The sequence below is a fragment of the Oryctolagus cuniculus genome, chromosome 12, assembly GCF_051225735.1.
Source record: "Oryctolagus cuniculus isolate XC-2025 breed Fujian yellow rabbit chromosome 12, ASM5122573v1, whole genome shotgun sequence".
Classification (NCBI taxonomy): domain Eukaryota; kingdom Metazoa; phylum Chordata; class Mammalia; order Lagomorpha; family Leporidae; genus Oryctolagus; species Oryctolagus cuniculus.
The window spans coordinates 66,654,881-66,673,497 of record NC_142878.1 but is presented as its reverse complement, the minus strand read 5'-3'; the positions used below and the strand labels follow the sequence as shown (position 1 = coordinate 66,673,497).

The window sequence follows — 18,617 nt, the reverse complement described above, 5'->3', positions numbered from 1 at the left end:
AAATGACAGAAGCATAAAACAAAATGGTAGGAACAAGATAAAGTATGAGAAAAATAAATGTTTAAAAAAATCCCTTGGTAAGATAAAAAGAACTATAAAGTAATTTTAATTATCGTTCAATAGCTTGTTAGTAGTGATATGATACTAGAATGATACTGATTATTTGTAACGTATGTACATATTATAGATTAATACAAAAGAATTATGTTTCTGTTATTAGGAACTAGGATTTTCAAAGGAAGATAAGTTAGATACAAGTATAAATTCAACAGACTTTTAAATGATGTAAGGTTGAATTTAATTGAAAATATTAGTATGAATTTAGTTTTTAAAGTTCTTTTTCTTTTTTTAAAAATATTTATTTATTTATTTGAAAATCAGTGTTACAGAGAATGGAGAGGCAGAGAGAGAGAGAGAGAAGTCTTCCATCCAGTGGTTCACTCCCCAAATGGTTACAACAGCCAGAGCGGAGCCAATCTGAAGCCAAGAGCCAGGGGCTTCTTCTGGGTCTCCCACATGGGTGCCAGGGCCCAAGGACTTGAGCCATCCTCTGCTGCTTTCCCAGGCACGTTAGCAGGGAGTTAGATCGGAAGTAAGGCAGCTGGACTTGAACTGGTGCCCATATGGGATACTGGCATCTCAGGTAGTGGCTTTACCTATTATGCCACAATGCTGACCCGTTAAGTGCCTATTCTTTTTTTCTCTCTCTCTTTAAGTGCTTTTTCTAACACCATTCATTAGAAATAGTTGCAATGAATTCTTTAATACATATATTTTGGTTCCTACATATGATTCTGTACTATGGGAAAAGGACTGATTTTGGGTCTAAAGAAAATTTTTTTAAACCCAGAAACTGTTTAATAAGACATACAAACTTCATGCATTTCATAAATACAACTTGGGGAACATAGTGCTTCTTCCCACCCTACCAGACCTCCAATTCACGCTCCTACCCTTCTTTCTCTCCATCTCCTGTTCCAATTCTTCTTTTTTACTGTTTTCAGTTAACTTTATACACATAAGATTAACTCTGTTTTAAGAGCTCAACAAATAATATGAAAAAAAAGAAACTGTTCCTCAACAATTGAAACAAGGGCTATTCAAAGTCATCGCATCTCAAAGTGTCAATTTCACTTCTATAGACTACCTTTTAGGTGTGCTATTAGTAACCACATATCAGGGAGAACATATGGTATTTGTCCTTTTGGGACTGGCTTATTTCACTAAGTATAATGTTTTCCAGTTACATTCATTTTGTTGCAAATGACAGGATTTATTTTTATCACTGTGTAGTATACCGTGGTATACATATCACATAATTTCTTTATCTAATCTTCATTTGACAGACATTTGGGTTGATTGAATATCTTAGCTATTGTGAATTGAGCTGTGATAAGCATGGGAGTACAGATAACTCTTTCATGTGCTATTTCATTTCCCTTGGGTTAATTCCCAGGATTGGGATGGCTGAGTCATATGGTAGGTCTATATTCAGATTTCTGATGTTTCTCCATACTGTCTTCCACAGTGGGTGTACCAGTTTACATTCCTGCCAACAGTGAATTAGGGTGCCTTTTTCCCCACTTCCTTGCAACATTTGTTGTTTGTTGATTTCTATATGAAAGCCATTCTAACAAGGGTCAGGTGAAACCTCATTTTTTTTTTTTTTAAGATTTTATTTATTTATTTGAGAGAGAGAATTACAGACAGTGAGAAGAAGAAGAAGAAGAAGAGAGAAAGACCTTCCATCTACTGATTCACTCCCCAATGGCCTCAATGGCTGGAGCTGAGCCAATCCGAAGCTGGGAGCCAGGAGCTTCTTTTGGGTCTCCCATGCTGGTGCAGGGTCCCAAGTGCTTGGACCGTCTTCCACTGCTTTCCTAGGCCACAGCAGAGAGTTGGATGGGAAGTGGAGCAACTGGGTCTAGAACCGGCACCCATATGGGATGCTGGCGCCACCAGTGGAGGATCAACATACTGCACCACAGCACTGGCCCCTCATTGTGATTTTGATTTGAATTTCCCTGATGGCTGGTGATCCTGAGCATTTTTTTCATGTGTCTGTTGGCCATTTGGATTTCCTCTTTTCAAAAATGCCTGTTTAGACCAGCACTGTGGCTCACTAGGCTAACCCTCTGCCTGCAGTGCCGGCACTCCAGGTTCTAGTCCTGGTTGGGGCACCAGTTCTGTTCCAGTTGCTCCTCTTCCAGTCCAGCTCTCTGCTGTGGCCCAGGAAGGCAGTGGAGGATGGCCCAGGTGCTTGGGTCTTGCACCTGCATGGGAGACTAGGAGGAGACACCTGGCTCCTGGCTTCAGATTGGCGCAGTGCGCCGGCTGTAGTGACCATTTTGGGGGTGAACCAACAGAAGGAAGACCTCTCTTTCTGTCTCTCTCACTGTCAACTCTACCTGTCAAAAATAAATAGATAGATAATTTGTAAAAAAAAGAAAAAAAAATGCCTGTTTAAGTTGTTTGCCCATTTCTTAACTGAGTTGTTTGTTTTGTTGTTAATTTCTTGAGCTCTTTATATATTCTGGATATTAATCCTTTATCAGTTGCCTGGTTTGTAAATAATTTCTCCCATTCTGTCACTTGCCTCTTCACTTTGCTGAGTGTTTCTTTTGCAGGGCAGAAGCTTCTTAATTTGATGTAATCCCATTTGTCCATTTGGCTTTGATTGCCTGTGTCTCTAGGGTCTTTTCCAATAACTCTTTGCCTATGTCAACGTCTTACAGGGCTTCCCCAATATTTTCTAATCATTTGATAGTATTGATTCATAGAATTAGGTCTATGGTCAGGGCCAGCGCTGTGGCACAGCGGGTTAATGCCCTGGCCTGATACGCCAGCATCCTATATCGGCTCTGGTTTTGGACTCAGCTGCTCCACTTCCAATCCAGCTCTCTGCTATGGCCTGGGAAAGCAGTAGAAGACAGCCCAACTCCTTGGGCCCCTGCATCCACATGGGAGACCTGGAAGAAGCTCCTGATTCCTGGCTTCAGATCAGCCCAACTCTGGCCATTGCAGTCATTTGGGGAGTGAACCAGTGGAATGGAAGACACACACACACACACACACACCCTCCTCTGCCTGCCTCGCCTTCTCTCTCTGTGTAACTCTGACTTTTGAATAAATAAGTAAATCTTTAAAAAAAAAAAAAAGAATTAGGTCTTTGGTCCATTTTGAATGGATTTTTGTGTAAGGTGTGAGTTAGAGGTTTTGCTTTATACTTCTGTATGCAGAGATCCAGTTTTCCCAGCACCATTTGTTGAAGAGACAGTCCTTGCTCCAGGGATTGATTTTAGCTCCATTGTTCAAGTTAGTTGTAGCTGCATGGGTTGATTTCTGCAGTTTGTATTCTGTTCCATTGGTCTATGCATGTGTTTTTGTGCCAGTACCAGGCTGTTTTGGTTATAACTGCCCTATAATATGTCTTAAAATCTAGCATTGTGATGCCTCTAGCTTTGTTTTTGTTGTATAAAATTGCTTTTACTGTTTGGGATCTCCTGTGTTTGCATATATTTCCACATCATTTTTTCTGTATCTGAGAATATCCTTGTTACTTTGATTGGTATTGCATTGAATCCGTAAATTGCTTTTGGTATTATGGACATTTTGATGATATTTATTCTTCCAATCCATGAACATGGAAGATTTTTCCTTTTTTATGTGTGTCTTTTTCTATTTCTTTCTTTAATGTTTTGTAATTCTCATCATAGAGGTCTTTGACATTCTCGGTTATATTTATTCAAGGTATTTGATATTTTTTGTAGCTGTTGTGAATGGGATTGATCTTAGAAGTCTTTCTCAGCCATGGCATTGTCTGGTATACAAAGGCTATTGATTTTTGTGTGTTGATTTTATATCCTGCCACTTTTCCAAACTCTTTTATGAGTTCCAATAACCTCATAATCAAATTGTTTGGATCCCCTGTATATAGAATCTTATATCTAGGCCGGCGCTGCGGCTCACTAGGCTAATCCTCCACCTTGCGGCGCCGGCACACCAGGTTCTAGTCCCGGTCGGGGCGCCGGATTCTGTCCCGGTTGCCCCTCTTCCAGGCCAGCTCTCTGCTGTGGCCCGGGAGTGCAGTGGAGGATGGCCCAAGTGCTTGGGCCCTGCACCCCATGGGAGACCAGGAGAAGTACCTGGCTCCTGCCATCGGATCAGCGCGGTGCGCCGGCCATTGGAGGGTGAACCAACGGCAAAGGAAGACCTTTCTCTCTGTCTCTCTCTCTCACTGTCCACTCTGCCTGTCAAAAAAAAAAAAAAAGAATCTTATATCTATATATATCTATATATATATAGTTTGCGTGTTTCCCAATTTTTATCCCTTTGATTTCTTTTTCTTGCCTAATGGCTCTGGCTAAAACTTCTGGGACTATATTGTATAGCAATCGTGAGAGTGGGCATCATTGTCTGGTTCTGGATCTTAGGGGGATTGCTTCCAGTTTTTCTCCATTAAATAGGATGGTAGCCATGGTTTTGTCATAAATTGCTTTGATTGTGTTGACGAATGTTCTTTCTATACCCAGTTTGCTTAAAGTTTTTACCCATGAAAGGATATTATATTTTATCAAATGCTTTCTCTGCATCTATTGAGATAACCATATGGTTTTTGTTTTTCAGTTTGTTAATGTGATGTATCACATTGGTTGATTTGGGAATGTTGAACCATCCTTGCATACCAGGGATAAATCTCACTTGATCCGGGTGAATGATCTCTCTGCTATGTTATTTGATTCAATTGGCTGATATTTTGTTAAGGATCTTTGCATCTATGTTTGAACATCAGGGAAAGTGGTCTGTAATTCTCTGTTTTACCTTTTTCAGGTTTAGGAATTAAGGTGATGCTGGCTTCATGGAATTGGAGAGGATTCCCTTTCTTTCATTTGTTTTGAATAGTTTGAGAAGAATTGGAGTTAGTTGTTCTTTAAATGTCTGGTAGAATTCAGCAGTGAATCAGTCCCATCTTGGGCTTTTCTTGTTGGGAGGGTCTTTATTACTGATTCAATTCCTGTCTTAGATATTAGTTTGTTTAGGTTTTCTATGTCTTCATTGCTCAGTTTAGATAGGTTTCATGTGTCCGGGAATCTGTCCATTACTTCTAGGTTTCCCAATTTGTTGGTATACAACTCTTTGTAGTAATTTCTAATGATTCTTTTTATTTCTGTGTTATCTGTTGTTACCTTTCCTTTTTCATCTCTATAATTTTATTGATTTGGGTATTCTCCCCCCCCCCCTTTTTTTTGGTTAGTTGGGCCAATGGTGTGTCAATTTTGTTTATTTTTTTTCAAAAAACCAACTCTTCTGCATACAGAAGAAAAAACCAGCTGATCTCTTGTATGTTTTTTTTTGTTTGTTTCACTTTTATTTCTTCTCTAATTATTTCTTAGTTTTGGGCTTGCTTTGCTGTTGTTTTTCCTAGGTCTTTGAGATGCATTGATGGCTCATTTATTTGGTACCTTTCCAATTTCTAGATGTAGGCACCAATTGCTAATAACTTTCCTCTTAACACTGCTTTTGCTGTATTCCAAAAGTTTTGATATGTTGTATTGTCAACTTCATTCAGTGTTTGCGTATGCGCTAGAGATTCTTGAGTTGTTGACTTCTAGCTTTATTCCATTGTGGTCAGAAAAGATGCATGGTATGATTTCAGGTTTTTTGTTTGTTTGTTTGTTTGTTTAAGTTACTGAGACTTGCTCTATGGCCTAGCATGTGGTCTATCTTAGAGAAAGTTCTATGTGCTGGTGAGAAGAATGTGAATTCTGCAACTATAGGATGAAAAGTTCTGTAGATATCCATTAGTTTAATTTGGTCAATAGTGTCAATTAATTCTGTTGTTTCCTTGATGATGTTCTGTCTGGTTGATCTTTCCTCTACTGAAAGTGGCGTATTGAAGTCCTCCATTACTATTGTGTTGGAATCTATGCCTCTCTTTAGATCTATTAAAAGTTATTTTAAATAACCAGGTGCCCTGTAATTGAAGGCATAAACATTTATTATAGTTACATCTTCCCGTTGAAATGATCCCTTAATCATTACATAGTGCCCTTCTTTGTCTCTTTTAACAGTTTTTGGGTTAAAATCTATTTTGTCTGATATTAGGATGGCTACACCAGCTCTTTTTTGGTCTCTCTTAGCATGGAATATCTTTTTCCATATTTTCACTTTGATTCTGCATGTTTCTTTGTTGGTAAGATGTGTTTCTTGTAGACAGCAAATAGATGGGTCTTGTTTTTTAATTGATTCATCCAGTCTGTATTTTTTAACTGGAGAATTGAGGCCATTTACATTCAAGGTGACTATTGATAAGTAATAACTTGGCCTTGCAATTTTTCAATAAATATTCCCATTGTTTACTTTGGATTTCCTTTGTACTTTTACTGGGAGATTTTTCTGCCTTCATCTTTTTTCATAGTGATGACGATGTTTTTGTGTTTCTGTGTATAGCACATCCTTAAGCATCTTTTGTAAGGCTGGACGAGTGTTGATAATTTTTTTTAAGATTTATTTATTTTACTTGAAAGTAAGAGTTACACAGAGAAGGAGAGGCAGAGAGAGAAAGAGGTCTTCTGTCCGCTGTTCACTCTCCAATTGACTGCAATGGCCAGAGCTGCACTGATTCGAAGCCAGGAGCTTCTTCCAGGTCTCCCACATGGGTGCAGGGGCCCAAGGACTTGGGCCGTCTTCTACTGCCTTCCTAGGCCACAGCAGAGAGCTGGATAGGAAGTGGAGCAGCTGGGACTAGAACCAGTGCCCATATGGGATGCCAGCACTGCAGGCGACGGCATTACTTGCTACGTCACAATGCCAGCCCTGACATTCTTTCAATTTCTGCTTGTTATGAAAGATCTTTATTTCACCTTCATTCACAAATGAGAGCTTTGCAGGGTAGAGTATTCTAGGTTAAAAGTTTTTTTTCCTCTTAAGACTTTGAGTGTATCTCACCATTCTCTCCTAGCCTGTAGGGTTTCTGATGAGAAGTCAACTGTGAGTCTAAGTGGAGATCCATTGAAAGTAATCTGGCATTTCTCTCATGCACAGTTTAGAATCTTTTGTTTAAACTTTTACTGTAAAGAGTTTGACTATAATGTGTTGTAGTGAAGATTTTCTCTGGTCATGTCTATTAGGAGTTCTGTGTGCTTCTTGTACTTGGATATCCCTTTCTTTCTCCAAATTAGGGAAGTTTTCCTTAATTATTTCACTAAAAAGGCCTTCTAATCTATTCTCTCTTTCCACACCTGCAGAAACTCCTAAAACCCGTATGTTGGGTTGTTTGATAGTATCCCATAAATATCTGCCACTATTTTTCAGTTTTTTGGTTTTTTTTTTTTTTTTTTGGTCTGACTATAACATTTCCACAGATTTGGCTTCTAACTCAGATATATATATATTTTTTTTTGACAGGCAGAGTGGACAGTGAGAGAGAGAGACAGAGAGAAAGGTCTTCCTTTGCCGTTGGTTCACCCTCCAATGGCCGCCGCGGCCGGCACACCGCGCTGATCCAATGGCAGGAGCCAGGATCCAGGTGCTTTTCCTGGTCTCCCATGGGGTGCAGGGCCCAAGCACCTGGGCCATCCTCCACTGCACTCCCGGGCCACAGCAGAGAGCTGGCCTGGAAGAGGGGCAACATGGGACAGAATCCGGCGCCCCAACCGGGACTAGAACCCGGTGTGCTGGCGCCGCTAGGCGGAGGATTAGCCTAGTGAGCCGTGGCGCCGGCTCTAACTCAGATATTCTTTCTTCTGCCTCACCGAGTCTATTAATGCTTTCCACCACATTTTTTATTTGAGCTATTGAAATTTTTTAGGGTTTCTTTATTAATTTGAAAGGCAGAGTTATAGAGAGGCAGAGAGAGAGATCTTCCTGGGGCCAGCCTTGTGGTGCAGTGGGTTAATACCCTGGCATGAAGTGCTGGCATCCCATATGGATGCTGGTTCAAGACCTGGCTGCTCCACTTGCAATCCAGCTCTCTGCTATGGCCTGGGAAAGCAATGGAGAATGGCCCAAATCCTTGGGCCCCTGCATCCAGCTGGGAGACCTGGAAGAAGCTCCCTCGCTTCGGATCAGCATAGCTCCGGCCATTGCAGCCAACTGGGGAGTGTACCATCGAATGGAAGACCTCTTCTCTCCCCCCTCCTCCCTGTGTAACTCTAACTTTCAAATAAATAAATACATCTTTAAAAAAAAAGAGAGAGAAAGAGATCTTCCATCCTCTGGTTACCTCCCCAGATGGCTGCAGTGGCCAGAGCTGTGCTGACCCAGAACCAGAAGCTTCTTCCAGGTCTCCCATGGGGGTTCAGGGGTCCTAGAACTTGGGCCATCTTCTACTGCTTTCCCAGGCCCAGAGAGCTGGATCAGAAGTAGAGCAGCTGGGACTTGAACTGGCGCCCATAATGGATACTGGCACTACAGGCGATGGCTTTACTTGCTATACCACAGTGCCAGCCTCAATCTATTGAATTCTTGATTTCCAGTATTTTCATTTTATTTCCCTTTAAAATTTCTCTTTAAAATCTCAGTTTCACAGGAAAATTTTTCATTCATGTCATGTATGGATTTCTTTAATTTGTGGACTTGCTTCTGATTATTTCTAAGTAATCCTACAATCAATTTATTGAATTCCATTTCTAGCATTTCTTTAATCTCTTCATCTTCACATTCTAGTTCAAGTGTTGTTGTGTTCTTTGGGGGCATCATGTTGTTTTCCTTATTGTTTCTTGAATTTCTATATTTATTTTTAGGCATTTGTGTAGAACCTTGTAGATTTTTTTTTTCTATGTGATTGCTTTTATCTTTGGACTATGCCTCTTTGGCTTAGTGGATTGTCTGCTCTTTGAGTGAATACCCAGAGGTGTGTGCTGGGGTATCGCCAGGAAGCTCTGTTCAGTGCTACAGGGTGAGGGTAGTGTTCAGGGTGATACCCTAGTTGGGCATGGTAAATCAATCAATCAATCTCTTTCTCTCTCTCTCTCTCTCTCTCTCTTTTAATCAGAGAGGACGGTTTTATCAGCCCTGCTGGGGTAGTCTCATGCTCACCTCCTCTTCCAAGGAGACCAATGCCTGCCCAGGCGCTAGCCTCAGTGGGTGCAATATTCATCTAAACTGCCAAAAGAATCACAGGATCTGTGTAGTCCTCAGTGTGAGCATGGATCTTGCAGCAATTAAGGAGCCCTAAGCTTGTAGAGCCACCCATAGTGACTACTCAGAGACCAAGCCACACCCCGCAGCTTCCCACATAGCCACAATGATTTCACAGTCCATCCCAGTACACAAGGCTCGCAGTCACAAGTACCCAGCCTCCTGTCAGTTTTCCCAGCCAGACTCAGGCATCTACTCTCAGCTGGTCCCTGGGCACGTGGACATAAGCTGGCGCAGCTATTACATATGTCCAAAATGGCGCCTGCCCTGTCTCAGTTACTGGATGCTGGTGCCGGATGGTGGGGGAGAGAAAAATGTGCCTCTCCCAATTTTTTTCCCCTCTAGGATGGCAGGTATACTGTTCCCCACTGGTCTCCAAGCTGGACTCATGCCAGGTTCTTCCTGCAGCTTTATCGCCAGTGGCTTGGGCTGCTGCAGTCTGGTCTCACCTCACTCTCCAAAGCTGGTGCAGAGGCTCTCAGCTGCTGGGGTCGTGAGTTTGCATGTCCACACCATCTACATAGATCCATAGGGTCCCTCTAATTATTTTATTTTATTTTATTATTATTTTTTTTGACTGGCAGAGTTAGTGAGAGAGACAGACAGACAGAAAGAAAGGTCTTCCTTCCGTTGGTTCACCTCCCAAATGGTTGCTACGGCCGGCACATTGCGCCGATCTGAAGCCAGGAGCCAGGTGCTTCTCCTGGTCTCCCATGCAGGTGCAGGGCCTAAGCACCTGGGCCATCCTCCACTGCCTTCCTGGGCCACAGCAGAGAGCTGGACTGGAAGAGGAGCAACCGGGACAGAACTGGTGCCCCAACCTGGATGAGAACCCGGGGTGCTGGCGCCACAGGGAGAGGATTAGCCTAGTGAGCCACGGTGCCGGCCAGGGTCCCTCTAATTTTGTGGAGTTTCCTCTGCAGTTTTCTCCCTAACTCCTCCCTGAAATTTCAGTCTCTCTACTTTTCTTTACAATTAAAAAAAAAAATCACTTCCTATCCCAGCAGCCTATTTAGAATTTTTCCTCTATTAACCTTCTACCACATGAATATATCATACCACAGATATATATCTGTTTATTGTGACTGTTTGAAGGACTACAAATCATTGGGATACAAAAGATATTTAAATTTTTATTATTTATATAAGGTGAGCAAATTCCATGTATTTCATATATACAGATTTGGGAGCATCCTGATACTGCCCACCCTAACCTCCCTCCAGCCCACACTCCCTCCTTACTTTCTTATTTGTTCTTTTAATTTTTACAATGATGTACTTTCAGTTTATTTTACAACTATAAGCTTAATGTTCCACTAAGTAAAGAATTCAACAAATAGTAAAAAAGAAAAAAACACTGTTCCTCAATAGTTGAGACCAGGGCTATAAACAATTATCAAACCTCAAAATGTCACTTTCACTCATACATTACAGGAAAAACATATATTTGTGTTTTGGGAACTGGCTTATTTCACTAAGCATAATGGTTTCCAGTTGTATCCATTTTGTTGCAAAAAACAGGATTTCATTCTTCTTTATGGTTGAGCAGTACTCCATAGAGTATGTATACCATATTTTCTTTGTGCAGTCATCAGCCAATGGACATCTGGGTTGTTTCCAGTTCTTAGCTATTGTGAATTGAGCTGCAGTAAACACAGGGGTCCAGATAACTCTTTCATATGCTGATTTCATTTCATTTGGGTGAATTCCTAGGAGTGATGGTTGAGTCACTTGGTAGATCTGTTTTCAGATTTCTGAGGAATCTCCATGCTGTCTTCCACAATGGCTATACTGGTTTACATTCCCACTGACACTGTATTAGGGTCCCTTTTCCCGCACACTTGTAATTTTTTTATTTCTACATAAAAGCCATCCTAACTGGGGTGAGGTGAAACCTCATTGTACTTTTTATTTGCACCACCCTGATGGCAAGTGATCCTGAGCATGTTTTCATGTGTCTGTTGGCTACTTGAATTTCATCCTTTGAAAAATGCTGGTTGAAATACTTGTTTCATACTCTGCATTCAGAAATATAATTTTCCCAGCACCATTTCTTAAAGAGACTGTCCTTTCTCCAGAGATTACTTTTAGCTTCTTTGTCAAAGATTAATTGGTCGTAGATACATGGATTGATTTTCTGGAATTTCTGGCAAGATTTTTTTTTTCACCTCACCAAAAACCACTTTTGTTGAAAGTGTATGGACTTGGGTTGGTGCCGCGGCTCACTAGGCTAATCCTCCACCTAGCGGTGCCGGCACACGGGGTTCTAGTCCCAGTCGGGGCGCCGGATTCTGTCCCGTGTTGCCCCTCTTCCAGGCCAGCTCTCTGCTGTGGCCAGGGAGTGCAGTGGAGGATGGCCCAAGAACTTGGGCCCTGCACCCCATGGGAGACCAGGAGGAAGCACCTGGCTCCTCATTTTGGATAGGCGCAGTGCACTGGCCGCAATACGTTGGCCGTAGCGGCCACTTGGGGGGGTGAACCAGTGGAAAAAGAAGACCTTTCTCTCTCTCTGTCTCTCTCTCACTGTCCAATCTGCCTGTCAAAAAAAAAAAAAAAAAAAAAAAAAAAGAAAGTGCATGGACTTGGGTGAGGAAGCAATTGACTGTGAAGAGTCTCCTTTGACCAGAACTGGGGCAATTTGAACTTTAAAAAGAATAGTTATTATAATTAAGGTACAACTGAATATATAAAAATCCACAAGCCCATAATGGATCTCACAGAAAAGAAAACAAACTACCCAAGTGCTTGGACCCCTGCTTCCATGTGGGAGACCTGGAAGAAGCTCTGGGCTCCTGGCTTCAGCCTGGCAGTCCTGGCAGTTGCAGCCATTTGCAGAGTAAACTAGTGAATGGAAGATCTCTCTGTCTCTCCCTCTTTCTCTGTAACTCTTTAAAAAAAAAAAAAAAAAAAGATTGTATTTATTTATTTGAGAGGTAGAGTTACAGACAGAGGGAGAGACAGAGAAAGGTCTTCCTTCCATTGGTTTACTCCCCAAATGGCCGCAATGGCTGGAGCTGCGCCAATCTGAAGCCAGGAGCCAGGTGCCTCTTTTTGGGCCTCCCACATGGGTGCAGGAGCCCAAGCACTTGGGCCATCTTCCACTGCCTTCCCAGGCCACAGCAGAGAGCTGGATTGGAAGAGGAGCAACCGGGACAGAATCTGGCGCCCATATGGGATGCCGGCACCACAGGCCGAGGATTAACCTACTGCATCATGGCACCGGCAACTCTGACTTTCAAACAAATAAAAACAAATCTTTTTAAAGAAAGAAAAAGAAAATGTGCCATCTAAAATAAAGGTAGGATTGATAGAAAATCACTATTTGACATCCCTAATAAATTAATTAGGGATTAATTAAATAAGGATTGGCGATGGATCCTAGCAACATAGCTGAAATATTTTTGGGGAATACAGGAATACCCCAATCACAAGGGAGAAACTACAGTGGTGAGATCCTGTGAGCATCACCTTAACCTAGTTTGTAAACTTAGCCTTACTTATAGTGGGACGCTGTACTCCTCCAATATGGTGCAATATAAAATACTCAACACCAGCTCTTGATGTATTAATAAAATTACTTAACATGAATCATCCAAGTAGGACTTTTAGTCCCATCTTCCAGTTTTTAGGAAATACACAACAGTGAAATAAGTTAAATGATTTTGTGGGAGACAGACAAGTCCACAATATGGGACATGATATTGTGCAAGACAATGGGCCTGTTCTTTTCAAAAATAAGGGAAGCATTATTCTAGATTAAATGAGGTTTTAGAGACAACCAAATGCAGTGCATGGTTCATGTTGAGATCCTGCTGTAAAAGGTTTTGGAAATAACTGGGAAATTTGAATATGGACTGGATGTCAGATGATATTAGGGAATGATATTTAATTTTATTGAGCATATTAATGGTGTGTGACAATGTAGGAAAATTTTCTTCTGTTTTAGAGATGTGTATAAAAGTATTTAGAGGTGAAATGTTTTATAATATTTATTTTAAAGAACTTCAGCATGAAAAAATAAATATGGCAGAACGTTAACCTATTAAATCTAGGAAATAAGTATGTGGGTATTGATTGCACTTGTCTGTCAACTAATTTTTTAAAAATATGTTTGAGGGGGCCAGCTCCATGGCATAGTGGGTAGAACTACCACCTGCGGTGCTGGCATCCCACATACGTGCTGGTTTGAATCCCCTTGTTCCACTTCTGATACAGCTCCCTGCTGGTGGTCTGGGAAGGCAATGGAGGATGGCCCAGGTCCTTGGGCCCCTGCACCCAGATGGAGGACCCAGAGGAAGCTCCTGGCTCCTGGCTCCTGGCTTTGGATCAGCCTGGTCTGGCCATTATGGCCATTTGGGGAGTGAACCAGTAGATGGAGGATCTCTCTCTCTCTCTCTCTCACTCTCGCTCTCTCTATGACTCTGTCCTTCAAATAAATAAATATTTTTTTTTAATTTTAGAAGTGTGAAAATATTCATAATATAAAGTTTAAAAAAATAAAATGATTTGGCTCAAGGGTGTCTAGGAAGTACTACTTGTCAACCAGAGGAAGAATAAGTTGGCTTTGACTTATGCTGAGAACCTTTGACTCTTGGATTCTTTCCTCATGTGCCTTTTTTTTCTTCCCTCTCTCCCTTGCCCTTATCCAGCCCTGTTTGACTCTATGCACAGCAACCAGGCCTCAGATGGCCCATTTTTGCCACCCCGTACTCTTCATTCACCTCCCCTGCAGCTCCGGCAGCGCTCTGAGAAGCCCCCTTGGTGTAAGTAACCCTTCTGAAACTGCCTAGGTTAAGGCCAAGAGGTGTGGAGGAATTCGTAGATGAGGAACCTGTCATGTGAAGGAAAAGAAAATGAGGGTTGAAGAACCAGAAATGTCCCTTCAGGGCAGCCGTCTCATCAGTTGTTTCCAAGATGAGGGAGGATCTGTCAGCATTCTCTTCACCTGTGTCCTGCACACTCTCTGCAGTCCCTTGGACAAGCTCCTTAAAGACATTGCCCCTGAGGACCTTTTCGACCAAATCAGGACAGAGAGAATTCACCCTCCTCAGACCCTCTTTGGTCTCTCCAGGGAAGATGACTGGGAGGCAATGTAGGTATTTGGAAATGCTGGAAGCAGGAGACTAGACTCTGATATTTATTTCTACATATCCCTTCTCTCAAGTTATCTGTTCTCAGTTGTTGGCTCTCCTCTCTTCGGTATTATCTCTAACCCATCAGCAAAGAATTTTGGTTGGTAACAGTGTGAACCATGGAGCCACAGGAGTTATTAGGGTGATTGTAGGGAGGGGAAGATAGCAGTGGTAATTGGAGGTGGGGATATGAGTCAAAGGCACCAGTGAGGGAAAGTCCTTTCCTTATCCTGCCTCTGGGGAATAACTGAAAGCAAACATGCCTCTCATGGCTGTACTTGGATAGGACATCAGGAATTTCCAGATTATCCTTTATTCACCTTGACATTGTCCCTTTACTCCTGTCCTGGAGTGTTTATGTGTTCTGTGCCCTGGGAAATCTTTTCCTTCCCACTCTGTTTCTGTCTGAACTTTTGATTTATCTGAATCAGACCACTTGCTGGATATTCAGGCAACCTGTATATTTGTGTAAAGCTCAACTTACATCTTTTTTTTTTTTTAAAGATTTATTTATTTGAAAGGCAGAGTTGAGAGAGTCTTCAATCTGTAGTTCATTTCTCAAATGGTCACAATGGCCAGGGCTGGGCCAGGCAGAAGCCAGGGGCTTGGAACTTCATACAGGTCTCCTACATTGGTGGCAGGAGCTCAAGGACTTGACCATTTTCTGCTTTCTCAGATGTTAACAGGGAACTGTATAAGAAGTGGAGTGGCCAGGACTTCAACCTTCACCCATAAGGATGCCTAGCATTGTAGGCGGTAGCTTAATCTACTGTACCACAATGCCGGTCCTCAGCTTACGTCTTTTTCCATCTAGTATACCTTTGATTCAGAATTAGTGATGTACACACAGTTTCATTGGAGTCAGCCTATCTGACCAGAAATAGGCTCTGTATCTTTTTAAGCCAATTAGTCTAAAACCATGTTCCTCTTTTTAAAAAGAATTTTATTTATATTTTATTGTTTTATTTTTATTTGAAATGCAAAGAGACAGAAATCTTCCATTTGCTAATTTACTCCCTAAATACCTATAACAGCCAGGCTGGGCCAGGTGGAAGCAAGGAACTCAGTTTGGGTCCCCCATGTAGGTGGCAGGGACCCAACCACTTGAGCCATCATTTGCTGCTTTCAGCATGTGCATTAGCAGGAAGCTGCAATCAGAAGTGGAGCCAGAACTTGAACCCAGGCTCCAATACGGGATGTGGACATCCCATGTGGCATCTTAACCACTGTGCCAAATGCCCAGCATCCATGTTTCTCTTTTCTTCTGCCTATAGTCTGCCTCCTCTGATTCTTTACAAAAGAAAGATAACCAGCGTGTGTTAAACTCAGTGACTGAGCCTTTCCAGGCTCAGGTTTGCCATTTTTTCAAGTTCTTTGATGAAAATATATTGTAGTCTTTGTTTCCAAAATCTATCATAATGATATAGTGCTTTAAAATATTGCTACAATACCATCAATAGATAGGATTACAAAGGGGAAATTGGGTTGGTCCCCTTCTAGAGGTCAACAAAAACAGAATTCAGACCCTCTTTCCCCAAGACATTAGCAGTACAGCATCTGAACTACATGTGTAAGATGGAATCTATTCTTCTAGCTTGTCTGACTTGGTCTCCTAATTTTGTTTTACAGACAGTAGTGGCCCTTCCAGCACAGTGTCCAGTGCTGGCCCTTCCTCTCCTACTACAGTGGATGCCAACTCCCACTTTGCCTTCAGTGATCAGCCCTCCCTGAATTCACATGTGACTGAAGACTATCAAGGCCTTGGACTGCTTGTTCCTGGGAATGGAGCACAAGAGCTCCCCACAGAAGGAGAGCGAAAGCTTTGTGATCCAAACCAGTCCCTACAGGAGGTCCATGTGGAGACCAACCAGCCATGCCAGGTGGTTGCTGAGGAAGCCAGCCATCCATGCCAGGAGATCTATGACATCATCCAGCCATGCCAGGAGGACCATAACAATGTTAACCAGACATGCCAGCCATGCCATAAGGCCAACCAGCTGTGCCAGAAAGTCCCTGAGGAAGTTTGCCAGCCTTGCTGGGAGAACCCTGAGGGGGTCAGCCAGCTATGCCAGGGGTTTCCTGCAGAGCTTGGCAGTATGGTCCATGGGTTCCCTACAGAAGCTGGGGGTCTGGTCCAGGAAATCCTTGTGGAAGTTGACAGGCCAGCCCAGGAAATCCCCAAGGAGTTTAACCAGTCATGCCAGGAGTTCTCTGTGGAGGTTAGCACGCTGGCCCAGGAGACTTCTGTCATCAGTCTGTTGTCTCAGGACATCCTTGAAGTTGATAAACCATCCCATGAGTTCCCTGGGGAGGTTGATCTGCAGGCCCAGGAGGTCCCTGAAGAGGTTAGTCAGCAGTCCTGGGTGATCCCCGAGGTACTTGACCAGCTGCCTGGGGAGGGTGCTCCTCTAGCCCATTATCGATCTACTGACCCGAACCCTCAAAGCCAGTCTCAAGCCCATGATCAGCACTCACCAGCAACAGGTAATTAATCACTTTCCCATTAGTGGTGTCACACTATACCAGCCATTTGAGCCAGCAGCCTTTTCTGATGGCTAACTCACTGTCCAGCAGGAGGCCATGGCTCTCACCAGCGGTGTCTGAGGAAGCAGTCCTCTTAGCATGAGGCATATCTGTCTCAAAGTTGTGCTTGTGGAGAAGCCAACTTTGCATTCAAAGTAGCCATTAGCTCTTCGCCTAGCCGTTGGACTTGAATAGGATTTCCTTGGGGTGGGCTGATCTATCATTACCCAACCTACTTTAAGCACTGAAGGAAATCCCACACTGTTGAAAGGAAATGCCACTTACCTGCTGAAGAGACACCATTTAGCAGAAGGCACAGCAAATGTAAAAGAGGGAACTCCAGGGTCTTCACTATCTGGGAAAATAGTCACTACTTCTCAAGGTATCCTTAGACCATCTGTGCAGTCTGGGGATCTCTTGTCTTTGTTAGCACTCCTCAGGTGGACCCAGGATGGCCATCTGAATTGTCTGGAAAATAGAGTCTCCTTCCCAAACATCTACCATGGCCACTAATCTTTAGACTGTGTTTCTGGGTGGTTCAGTATCACCCCCAAGTGTACCCACTGCCCTTGTCCTTTTTCTCTGGACAATAGCTCTAGGGAAAAGTAGGTATTAGATTGCTGTGCAAATTTCAGAGCAGCTACTTAAAATGCTCTAGGGGATTCTTGGCCAATCTGTGAAGTTGGGCCTCCTTTTGTTTCAGGGCTGTTTGGCTTTGGAGAAAATGTAGTAGAGAGAATCAGGTTCTATTTTAAGCAATCAGCAGAGATCAATATTGTACAGACATGAGCAAAGATTTAATATATATATAGATATATATATTTCTTTAGTTGTGCCAGGGACAGACTGGCCAAAGACCAAACACTCCAAGGTCCCCACAAAGTTTGTCCCTACATTATGTGTCTTTAGGACCAGATGTGATTATGAAGCTTTTTCCAAAGATATGGGGATGGGCAGGAGGAATTATGCAGTCATTAGAGTTGGGGGCTGGAACATTATGAGCGCTCAATAAATACAAAGTTATGAAAATGGTGGTGGTGATGGTGGTGATGAGGGTGATGTCCTTGTGAGTGAACATGACTCTGAGTCATGTGTGACAATCTGGATTAGTCATAAACCATTAATAGTTTATCAGGAATGGACTTTAAAAATATAGAGATCTGGCATCCCAGAGGGCCTCTATAGCAGTCAGCTCACCTTCCCCTTAATGATGAGAGCATGGAGGAGAGGGTGGGGATGGAAGAGCACTGAGTGCTTCACTGGGTCTCTGGAATCACCCTCTTGATTTTTCATTCTGCTGCTTTGGAGTGAATGGCGTTGATACAAAGGCTATGTCCTTTCTGTACTTATTGACATCTTTACATTGGAAGAACCCAGAACATGGTGAGGTTAAGAGTATCTCCCTCCCCATATATACACATCCCTGGCCACTCCTGACATACCCAGGACTATCAAGGGTTTTACCAAAAGGGGGAGATCTAACCTTTACTCCATGGAAATCATGACTACACATTGAGAGGTGTTTCCAGCCTCAGTAAACTCGATCTGTTAGGGGCCCTCAACTCTATCTCTTTGGTATTCCCCTCTCTAGGGTATCAGAACCTGGTTATTTGGTCCTCAGCTCTGGACCCCTTGGAATGCAGATCTCATTCCCAGAATGTCCCCTCCCCTTTTCCCCTCCCTCAAACCAAATGGATGTGCTCACTCTAGGCTCTTTGTGCCTCATACTCAGGCGTTCTCATCCATACTCAGAAATTAAGCTGACTCCCATCTTTTTCGCTGTTCTTCCACCCTGATTCTACCTCTCTTGGGTCCTGGAAC

The 18,617-nt window shown here is 42.7% G+C and overlaps 1 protein-coding gene across 49 annotated transcripts in view; it reads left to right on the top strand.

Moving 5' to 3' along the window:
• The window catches only part of PPIP5K1 (diphosphoinositol pentakisphosphate kinase 1), a 57,778-nt gene extending 39,953 nt beyond the window's left edge, over positions 1-17,825 (top strand). For 39 of the 49 annotated variants that reach the window (XM_070054105.2, XM_089310202.1, XM_089310188.1 and 36 more), the window contains 2 exons: positions 13,791-13,904; positions 15,903-17,825. In XM_070054105.2, coding sequence (XP_069910206.2) covers positions 13,791-13,904; positions 15,903-16,765 — 977 coding nt within the window. In that variant the 3' untranslated portion in view covers positions 16,766-17,825. The remainder of the gene's footprint in view (positions 1-13,790; positions 13,905-15,902) is intronic. The other 10 variants (XM_089310205.1, XM_089310200.1, XM_089310197.1 and 7 more) reach the window with 1 other exon arrangement.
• The last annotated feature ends 792 nt before the right edge of the window (positions 17,826-18,617 follow it).